The 11,196-nt window shown below is 45.2% G+C and overlaps 1 protein-coding gene across 4 annotated transcripts in view; it reads left to right on the top strand.

The window, feature by feature from the left end:
• Window positions 1-5,373: 5,373 nt before the first annotated feature.
• KCTD15 (potassium channel tetramerization domain containing 15) overlaps window positions 5,374-11,196 on the top strand; it is a 43,267-nt gene continuing 37,444 nt past the window's right edge. For 2 of the 4 annotated variants that reach the window (XM_017826923.1, XM_017826926.1), the window contains exon 1: window positions 9,838-10,146. In XM_017826923.1, the coding sequence (XP_017682412.1) occupies window positions 10,129-10,146 (18 nt within the window). In that variant the 5' untranslated portion in view covers window positions 9,838-10,128. Of the gene's footprint in view, window positions 5,827-6,254; window positions 6,329-9,837; window positions 10,147-11,196 lie in introns of those variants that run through there. The other 2 variants (XM_017826925.1, XM_017826924.1) reach the window with 2 other exon arrangements.

Below are 11,196 nucleotides of genomic sequence, written 5' to 3'. Positions count from 1 at the left end.
CCATTATGGCTCTTTTCTTCGTTCTCTGTATTCTGTTAAGTGATTTTTTTGCAGTTTAACATATTCCAGACCTTTGCTGGCAGAAGCAATTCATATAACCTCCCTTAGAAGTGTATTCAGTTGGGAGCTGCCTGGCTACACAGGATTTTATACATCGTTCAGCTAAGTCAGCGATCCATATGCAAAAATCAAGTGCTCAGGGACACCATGTGGATTTGTGACATTCTTCAGAGTACATTGTGTCTCTAATAAACCAATGAATGGATTAAACTCAGTCATAAAAATGTTTTTTTCCCCTCTGTGACATATATAATATGGATAAGCTTTATTTAATAAGTAGCTAAAAACTAACGCCAAGCACGTTACTTAAACAGGTTAAAAATACACCCCTCAGTTTTATCACCTGCTTAGGAAGAGGAGGGAGAGCACTCAACAAAATGTATAAAACTGAGAAACACCATGCTGAACACTAATGTGGGACATCTCGATTAAGTAAATTTCATTTTGGAAGCTATTTTTGGCTTATAACAGTTGGAAGCAGAAGAGACAAGCAAACCTTTCCTATACTGTATTTCCTGACAAGTTATTTCATCTTGGCATTCCAGGATAGATTATTTCTTTGTATCACACTGTTGTCACGAGTTAGGCGCTGGATAATGGATAGTTTTAAAAGCAGTCCATCTGTATTTAGTCAATAAAGTAATGGTTTGTAAACTTACTCAGCAGCAAGCTGTTTCTTGAAAAGAACAGAAGAGCATTCAATGGAAAAGACTGACAAGACTTGGTGATTTCCTAATGATCAGATTTTGTTCTTTGCATGGTCATGCTTACTGCTCTCAAGAAACCCCTTATCTGCCTACAAATGCCAAACAATTATTTGACTTAATTAGCAAACCCTGGGTCGAGTTCCTGTTCCAGAATGATTGGCACTGCAACTGGCTTGAAAACTTGCTTCAATGGGAGATGTCCTCAATTTTTCCTTTTTATTATTGCTCATATGTCAACTGACTGTAGCAGGTGTTGGGATTTCAAGATGCTTAAGATTTTCAGGTTTCTCACAGACCTTTCTGGCGGCTCAGTGCCTTTGTAACATCACACCTCCTGCTTCTCTCTCATTCCCAGTGTCAGAAGGGATGGTGCCAGTCACAGGATCCACGGCTGCCTGCTCTGCACTCAGATGTGTTTCTCCCTGGTGCCTCTCCGGTCTTGGAGACAGAGCTAAACCCAGTCACACCCATGAAAACTCACTGAAGGAAAAAAGTCACATAGGCTTTGCTGACTGAAGGTGCCCCAGAGTCCAACAGCTACTTTTGAAGCCCCAATTTCTTACTCAGATCTTCTCTCCCAAGACAAAAGTCCATCTGTACCACAGTGGTGTCTTCGCTGTGACTGGGAAGAGTATTAATCTACATACAGACCTCGATTCTTTCGTTTTAAAGGAACAACCCTCTAATTCTCATTTATCTGCTTTAAACATTTAATGAAATTATTTGTTTTCTCTCTTACTTACTTACTGCTTTATCTTGAAATGCCCAGTAGAGCACTGTGGGTTTTAGAGGGGATCAGGCAGTCCATGGTTTTCTTCCTGCACTTACTGCAGTCGATGGGAATGTTGATATCATCACCAGGAAGCCTCGGGTTAAGATATGTAACATAAGAAGTCCTGAAGTTAGGTTTAAACCTCATGATAAGACACATAACATAAGGAAAAGAGTAAGGATTAGGACAGGATGAAGTCTATCACCACAAAGTTATACAGGGCCTTCAAGAACAACACCGACTGGAAGCTGTTGTTACTCTAACTCACACAACAGAAGGAGTTGACATTATTTTTCAATTCATGATTCTTTCTTTCACACACTGCAAAATATATTGGATCATCTTTTCGATAGAAAATTTATATTTCTTCAAATCAGCACATCTTCACAATCTAGCAATATTCTGTCCTGTAAAACACACACAATTAGTTATTTTTGGAAAACAAAATAAGTGGAGAAAAATGAACTGGATGTTTTTATGGGCTTCTCTTTGACCCTGTCTGAAGTGCATCAACAAATATTTTACACATTTATTGAAAAAACTGAAAGTAAACTATAGAATAATTAGGTATAAAAACAGATTATAGAAAGATTCTGTCCAATTCCATCTTAAAGCATCTGCACAGAATACAAAGAACTGCTGGTAAGAAAGAAATCCAAAGTATTTATTTTGAAGTATTTAGTATCATAATAAACACATGCTGGGCATCTGGCCAAGAACTCTTAAACACCTATGATAAGTTACAACTTATCATTTCTAATTATAATATCCTGTAACTGAGCTCAGGAATCTTCTGTTACAAATTTTGTTTTGCTTTATAGGGAGGATAATAGAGTTGTTGAGAAAATAAGTTATATTCAGTTCTAACAGTATTTCTTCTTTTTTGTTCACTACATGCTATTTAATATTTTTCTTTGTACACTTCGTAATAGTTGTGTTTTAAGTGAAACTCTGAAAAACAACATTAGGATTCAAAATGCGCTGGAAGATTTTATTTTCAGGGTCACAAGTAGCATAGCGAGATTTCTCTCTTAAACAATGACACTTAGTATCTCTGTAGTTCTATGAATACTTTTGAAGTGTCATATTAAAACCAATCTCTTGGCCTTCAGGCAAAGAGAAGCAATTAGTCTTGGAGTTGTGAATAAATAAAAATCCATTTATATACCCGTCCTTGACACGTACCTTGCAAATCTTAGAAACTTCATCTAGTGGGAAAAGAAATGTTAAATCATGAGCACCAATACTAATCATACTGCAATGTTGCTTCCTAAAACTGTTTAGTTTATATCAATCTTTTAAGTATTAATTCATATGTATATATTCATACATATTGAAACACAACAGAAAGGCACTCACACATTGGAGTGAGAAGAAAGAAACGAGAGCGTGCATATAGAGCTGTAACACGTACCTTTATTACCCTCAACATTAATACAGGCAAGAAAAAACTCAAAGCTCTCGAGTACATTGTCCTCTTCTCAGATAAGGTAAAAACAATCCCGCAGAAGTTACGTACCATGCTCAGGCTTTTTCATCCCAAGTGCTACTGTGTCTTTGCTTTGATCTACAAGCAAACAAACCAACCCAATCTTTATTATCCGTGCATCCCATTTCCATGCGACACAATTAAATAGTACCTGTCACAGATGTGTTGGGATGAGTCAGATCACAGTTTCTACTTTTCGTTCAAGTGCAGTATTTTTAGGTCTTCTCCTTCCTCTTTACTGTGCCTCAGTGCAGAAGCGTCCTATTTTTACAACGCTCTGATTGCTGTTCGAGATTCTCATATTTATTTTTCATTTAGCAGTCAGTAATTCACAGAGGAAGTAAAAATTACGATGCCAAGTCATCCCAAATAATCTGCCCGCACCCCTACGGAAAAGCTGAGTGGAACTCGGGCTGCACGACAGGTCACTGAGTCTCAGTGGAGTTTGTCCTCCCCGTATCGTATCCACTTGTTGACCAGAGTGGTGAGGAAATGAGAGTACTTGGGCTACAGCCTTGTCCAACCATCAGGTGAAGCAGTTGGCTGGGGACACGCTTGTGTTGGGAGGTTATTTTAGAACGAAATCCACCCCTCTGTGCCGTGCTCGCACAGGCAAACACGGAGTCCCAGCCCGGAGGTCGGCGGTGGGACGGGGACCCCCACAACGAGCACACCTGGGCTGATGGGATGGTCAAGGAAAACAAATTTTAGTCTGTTCTGGATGCAAATCTCTCTGCTGACCTAGTTCTCATTCTCCTTTTCATTTCAGAAGCTCAGCTAAAAATCCATAAATTAAGGAAATTAACTGATGGAGCCTCCGGCATCTTTGTAAGCTATTTAAATCTTTAAATTTACAACATCTTCTGCATATATCAAGTAATTGAACTAACTGCAGGGATGTAACTTTAATGAGAAAATTTCCCTCTTCTCCTGTAGTTTGTACTCTAGAAAAAAAAAAATTTAAAAAAAAAGCTCCCCTTAGGAGAAAAGTTTCTGTTTATTCCTGCCACGGAAGAGAACTTTAAAATAAAATTAAAAAAAAAATAAAAAAAGCAAAACACACCAAAAAACCTCAGTTTGGGGGGGTCCCGCCCGCCACCGTCCCTCCCGAGTGCTCCGGGGGACGCGCGGGGGGAGCGCGGCCGTTCCGGGCCGGGCCCGCGGGGCCGCGCGGTTGCGTAACGGGAGCGCGCGCGGCGCTAGTGGGCGCTGCGGCCCCGTGCGCGGCCCCGCTCCGCGAGCGCGGACCCGCCGGGGCCGCTCCCCCGCCCGCCCCGGGGCCGCGCGCGCCCCGCGCCCCCCCCGCACTGCGCGGGGACCCGCACGGGGCGGGGACGCGCATCCCCCCGCGGGCAGCGGCAGCCCCGCGCCCCCGGCTGAAAGTTGAGGGAGGGCTTTGCCTTTTTTTTTTTTTATTAATTTTTTTTTATTATTATTTTTTCCCCTGCCGATCCCCCCCGCCCGGCCCCCCCCGGCACGTGGGGCGGGCGCGCTGCGCGCCCGCGGAGCCGCCCGCGGAGCGCCGCGCCATCGCGCCGCGCGTTCTAATTGAAATGGCGCTTTTGGCCGGGGGCGGGCTGCCAGGGCGCTCCGCAATAGCACAATGCATGTCGATAGACGTCATTTGGTTTTAATGGCCTACAGGAAATTTGGCGTTTACAATGCGAGACATTAGCAAAGGGTGAAAGGGAGGGGGAGGCAGCCGGGATGGATGGATGGGAATAATTGCGGGCCCCCCCCGGCCCCCCTCGCCGCCCCCGAGGCCCCCCGGCCGCACCTCGGCGGCGCTGGGTGCTGCGGGGGAGGGGGGGGCCGGGGCCATTTTTTTATTATTTATTTTTGAACTTGATCTAGTTTATCAACAAGTGCAGAGTGGGTGCTACCCTAATTGTAACAGAGGAGTCAAGAGATGTGAGAAACGTGCCCTGTGTTACTTATTTGGGAGCTGAAAATTTATGCCTAGTTGAAAATGCCTGGGGAAATATTACATCAGACCAAATGACAATGATTAAAATCAGCTTTTTCCCCCCCCCTTCCCCCCCTCTTTTCCTCCTTCTTCTTTTCAGTAAGTCTGTTGAAGGACGTGACAGTGGCCTGATCCTCCCCAACACCGAACCGTTATCCCCGGGCCGGGCCGGGCTGCGCGGGGCTCCGCGGGGCAGCGCAGGGCTCCCGCCCCGGCCGCGCGGAGGGGCTCTGCGGGCGGCGGCGCCGGGGGCGCGGGCTGGGGAGCCGGCCGCCTTCCCAGCCTTATTTCATTTTCAAGGGCTGTATTTTATTTTATTCTTGGGGGTGGGGGGTGGGGGAATAAATCTGCAGACCTTCACCAAAAGGAGGGAAAAATATCCAATTTTCATCGCAAAATTAGCTAGGGCGAGAGCAAAGGGCTGAGCTAATTGTAGCCTAATCCTCTGCCCTGCAGGCGTTTGCAAAGCCCTGAGCAAGAATTCGCTTTTTTTCCTCCTCTTCTCCCTTCCCTCTGTTATTTAGAGACGGGATTATTGCCTTTCTTCTCATAACAGCCTCGGCAGTTTCATTTAAAGGCTTTTTTTCCCCCCTCACACACACACACACACACACACATCCACACACACGCACAAAATAAATAGAAAAAGAAGCAGCAAAAACGGGGAGAGAGAGGAGACGGAGAAGCTTTTTTAAAAAAAATAATAATAATCACAGCAGGATCTGCGGAGCAAAGATAGTAATAAAAGCAAAAAAAAGCTGAGCCCGTCCACACACAGCCCCGGCAGAGCCCAAAGCCAAAGGGGGGCTGGCAGATATCTTCTGTGCTCAAGGTAAGGAACGCAGCAGCGGCTCCCGCGGCCGCCCGCCTGCCCGCCCGTGCGGGGCCAGGAGCGCGCCGTGCGCGCCCGCCGCGCATCGCATCGCATCGCATCGCATGGCAGCGCATCGCGTCCGCACCGCGCGGCGGCTCGCGCCTGCTCCTGCCTTTTTTTTTTTTTTTTTTTTTTTTTTGGAAAGTGCCTCTTCAAACTCACTCGGCTGCCGGCTCCGGGGAGCAAGAGCGGGCGGAGGGGTGTTTTTTTAAAGCTACAGGACCCGTTTGCGGCCGCCCCGCTTTGCTAGCGCCGCGTGTGTGCGTGTGTGTGTGTGCGCGCGTGTGTGTGTGTGCGTGCGTGTGTATGTTTTGTTTTGCTCCGCTCCAGCATGGGCAGCGCCGGCGGAGCCCCGCGGCCCGGGGTGCCCGCGCTCCCGCTGCCCCCCCGGCCCCGGCTCTGAAGACGGCCCAGCCCCGGCGCGGCGGAGGCAGCGCGGCTCGCTCCGCGCTCCCGCATGGTACACGCGGAGCGGGGTCGGGCGGCGGGAGGGCAGCGCGGCGCGGGGGTGCGCGGGCCGGGGCGCTGGGGCTGGCGGCGGGGCGGCTCGGCACAAAGGGAAGGCGGGCGACAATGGGGGAGCGCCGCGTATGGAAAACACGGGCGGGCTGTGAATGAAACTCTGGCGCCAGTGAGAGTGGAAGGCTTGGTTTGGGGTAGACTTCAAACCACTCTAGGCTATAGTTTGCATTCCTGCTCCTGCATGCGATGTGGCACACTTCTGCAAAATTAATACATTAGCCTGGCTAATGCTCACCACCATTGGCTGCGCGGAAAATGTGCAGGATCGGGGATTCGGGGTTGACTTTTTTTTCTTGCATTCATCTAAGACATCTCCTTTCTTGTTATGTGGGAATAAGTAAAGGACGCCATGTTGTGCCTTTTTTTTTTTTTTTGGTTGAATTTTACCTTTGGGCATACAGTGTGTTCAAAAGAAAAAGGCAGAAGTTGAGTGACCGGGTGCGTTGCTCGCTGGTGATTTCCCTGACCATCAGCAGGGAAAGGCATTTGGGTGACGTGAAACTTGCACTAAATAGACTGGAGACTGCCCGAGAGAGGCGGGTTGCGGGGGGGCAAAAGGGGGAGGAAGGAGAAAGCCTTTCCTTTTTTTTTTTTTCCTTTTTTTTCCCCCCTTTTTCTATTTTTTCGCCTCTTTTTTTTTTTTGGGGGGGGTGGCAACCAGATCTCGAGAGGGAGCTCCCTTCCCCCCATTCCTCCCCCCCCCCCGCCGTAAAAGTTTTGGGCACGATCTCCTCTGTCACTCGGTCCAGCGTCCAGTGAAGCAGCGTGGAGGTGTGTGCAAATGTTTACGGACTTTTAATTTTGGAGCCCCCGAGCCCAAGGTTTGCAGCCCCCCCGGCCCGCTTTGTCTTTGGGCTCGGAGCACGGCGTAGGCAAGTTGTGTCGGAGTGGCTGTGCAGGCAGACCCGAGCGGTCGCCGGCCCTGTTTAGGCAGACAAAGGTAATTGCCCAGTCTGTGGCTGTGCCCCTCCGGCGGCGCTGGGGACGCAGACGCTGCCCTGGAGTCACGGGAGCGCCGGGGGAACTTGTGGCCCGCAGTGCCGGGGATGGGGCGCTCGGGGGGCTGCGCTGGGTGGTTTTACCCCTAGTGGGTCCGCTGGTACAGAAATGCAGGTCCCTGGGGAGGGAGAGCGGCTTCCCCGAGGGTGCAGCCGGGCCCGGGTCCTGCGGCCCGACCCGCCCCCGCCCCGGCTCCCCGGGAGAGCAGCTCCATGGCAGGTCCGTAAACCTGCCGCTTTCATTTCACGTCTTAAATGTGCATGAAGGAATTAAACTGCACGAGTGAATAACAGCATTAGTTTCAATTAATTTTTATCCTGGCAACAATAAACTTTAGAAACAAAGCGCTTTTACATCCTTAATTAGTCTTGCTTCCCATCTGTAGTCTTTTAAGTGCCTGCTCCTTGATTTAACTTTGTCCCTCCTTCAGAGCCGCCTCCTTTTTTATTCTTTTCCCTTTTTTCTCGTTCCCCCTTCCAGTCTGCTGCCTGTTTCTTTCCTGCAACCTTTCACCTCCCTTGTCCCTATCTGTCTGCTCTGCTCTGTGCAGTTTATTTCTCCTGTATTTTCCCAACATCAACAGCAGTATTGGTTACCATGGCCCCAAGCTATGTGCAGAGGTGGGAAAGCTTCATCCGCCCAAAAGTTCTTACACTTTTGAAGTCTTTCTTTTAGTAGGATCTGAAATGTATCATCTAGAGTGTGTATTAAATGAACAGTATTCCTGAAGGCTTTAGAGCAAGAAAGGCAACACCCTGGAAAATTCTGCAGTCTTTCAGCATTCTCTGCCCTAGGGTTATAGCCCTGGGCACGGAGCTGAATGGAGCTCTTACAACTGCCTTCTGTTTACCTTTTATGGTTAAAATAACAGCTTAGCAAAGAAGCAACTTCATGGAGAAACGATTCAGTGAAATCATCTCAAGCTGTAGCAGCATAGCTAGTTTAATCACCCCTAGAGAGCTGAACAACTGTGAGCACAATGGGACACAAAATCATTTTGTGTGTAAATGAGCATGGCATTGTGATTATTTCACTTTGCATGGGCAAATAGTTTTTACAAGCAGTACTTATGCAGTTAGCTTAGAAAGGCAGAAAAAGATAAGCTGGCTCTGAAAGATCTTGGTGTGTAATGTTTGAAAAACTAAATATTCACATAATTTGGGAATCAGGCTCTATTGATTTTGCCTTCAGCAGGTTCCTGTGTTACTTATTAGAGCAGGGTTATTGCCTGTGCCACTAGTTGGGGTGCTGTATCCTGTTGTAGGCAACTAAAGAGCAAGGATTATTTTACATGGTTTAATAAATGAAGTTTGTTAGTGTTTCTGCGATATTTACCCTTAAGGTTTTAATTTTCACATCCATATTAGAAAATATGTGCATAAAGACTTTCTCTGGATAAATACATTTAGGATTTTGCTTTGTGCATAAAATAAGTACATTACTCAGTGTGATGAATTTTAGCTGCATTTTACATTAAGAAGAGGAAGGAGTCATTAGAAATAGGGTTACGGTACCTTAAGAAATACGGGGTATTTATATTTTTTTTTGGAGCAATAGGAGTGTTCTCAGTGCCCTTTCTGTAGTGCTTAGCAATTGTGCCCCTTGATAATTTGCTCATACGGAAATGATTGAATTCCACAACTTTAATAAAAATCTAGGATTCATTTTTTTAGTACGAATCCTCTCCAACCAGGGGAAAAGCCAGTGTTTTAATTCCCCTTTTCCTCCTCTCCCCCAAAAAGCCAGTGGCACCCTCAATAAGTATGAAAAACCATAAAAGTTTGAGAACTATTTTAGCTTTCCAGTGATTTTCTATAATTAAGTGTTTTTTCAACACATGCTCTAGCTGAGAAATGCCAAAAGCAGAGGATTGTTCAAAAGGTCCCTCCAGTGAATAGTATAAATTAAATATCTACTGTGTGAGTATGGCCTCACTGAGAATCTCAGTCTTTACAGATCAAGGAATTTACTGGTATACTAACATTAAACAAAATCCTAAGATAGCAGCAGTGTTTAAATATGCACAAATAGATTCATATCACTTGATCTTTAGCTATCTGTGCATATTTTAAAATTGAAGTCTGTATTTCAAGACAAATGGTTAAATGTAAGACACGTTTACAGAGGACTGGAAGTCCTTTGATTTCATTTGGAAATTGTAACAAGGGGTGCAGATGAGCCCTAATTAGACTCTTGTTTTGTGAAACTGCATGAGATTTATTTCTAAGGCAGCCCTGTGCCATGCGAAGTCTGTACCTTTATCATTAGTGATAATGGTTGAGGTCTGAACAAAGACAGGGTTGACATTCAGCCTGGATCTTCTGACCCTTTCATTTAAGTGAAGGAGTAGAGACTGAACATGAGTTTACAGTGCTCTTTGGTAAGAAAAAAAACCAGCAACCTTTGTCTGTGTTGGCAGACAGATGAGGCACCCACAGATTAGTAAACACGTCGCTAGAATACTGTAGGTACTTACAGACTAAGTTGTTTTTAAAACTTAGTTCTTTTATTTATGCTAAATGACATATTTACTGAAGATTGGCCACAACAGGCTCTTGTGGGAAACAAGAAAGCAACGTCTTCAGTCATGAAAGGATTCAGTCACTTTCCTTGAAGGTGGTGCTGTAGTAAAAATGTTAATGCCCAATTTCGCATCGGCTGACACAGAAGTCCTAGGACAGAGTTGGTACTTGCGTCGTGTTCAGTGCAGATGTCCGTCCAGCCTCCGAAGAGAAAACGATGTGGATTCATAATGGGGTGATGTATTTCTGTGCTGTAGATGCAAGAAATTCTTAGGAGCTAACCAAGATGAAATGCAGTAAATGGAGATGTTGTGATGACTTTGTGAAGCCGTTCAGATGTATTATGATTTTTCTCCAGAGCTTGGAAATTGTTTTGCAAAGAATGTTGCTAATTGTGTGTTCATCGAGTGGCATAGCCAGGCAAAATACTGCTAAGAGAAAGGCGAGACCAGCTTCAGATTTCTAAGAAACATTGTCAAAGTAATGTGGGAGAAATGGGAATTCACTTTGCAGTGCTGCATGTAAAGTGCTTGTCAGATGTAAGGAAGAGCCTGGGTGCTTGGTAGCATGCTTGAATTACAAAATACCAAGAAAATTAGATTATATTCAGAAATGTCTTCAACTATAATGTTTTGCATATGTTGCTTTCCCCATAAGGGGGAGAATGGATGGACATTTTCCTAAACTTTTCTGAAAGGGTTTTTTTCCATTTGACATGTGCCGTCTGCACCGATTGAACTGAAATCAGCTTTGAGACACACACTTCATGCAGAATAAGCTGTGCTTTTCTCACAGAAGAGAATTGAGGAATTTTCTTTTGCTATGGTTGTCCTGTTCATTTTTAAGACATTTCAGTATTTTTGGATTTGATTTTGCTGAAGATTTTGGGACTCAATTCAGTAATTTCACTAATTTTCCAGTATTTTTAGGGCAGGAAACATTAGGTGTATTGTTGAATTTATAATTTCACATGCTGCATTGTATAGTACTTTCTAGTGTATCTTGTCATGAAAAGGTGGGTCAGTTTATATATCTTTCTGTTTTCGCTGCTTCCAGGCATTAATTCTTTCAGTTTGAAAGCTTATTAGTTGTTTAGGTCTGATATTAAGGCTTAACTGAAAACTATCCATTTATTTCACAATTATTGAAAATAAACCAGAAAATTGATCTTAGTTTGATGTGAAATTTACTACATGTATAAACTAAATGCCTTAGGTACTGAGGAAGTCACTAATTTAGAGGTGTCTTGTTACTGCGACAAACTTGCAAAAACCCCCTGAATCCC

This window comes from Lepidothrix coronata, unplaced genomic scaffold, assembly GCF_001604755.1.
Source record: "Lepidothrix coronata isolate B3197 unplaced genomic scaffold, Lepidothrix_coronata-1.0 Scaffold132, whole genome shotgun sequence".
Classification (NCBI taxonomy): Eukaryota; Metazoa; Chordata; class Aves; order Passeriformes; family Pipridae; genus Lepidothrix; species Lepidothrix coronata.
This window is presented reverse-complemented; position numbering and strand designations above follow the sequence as displayed.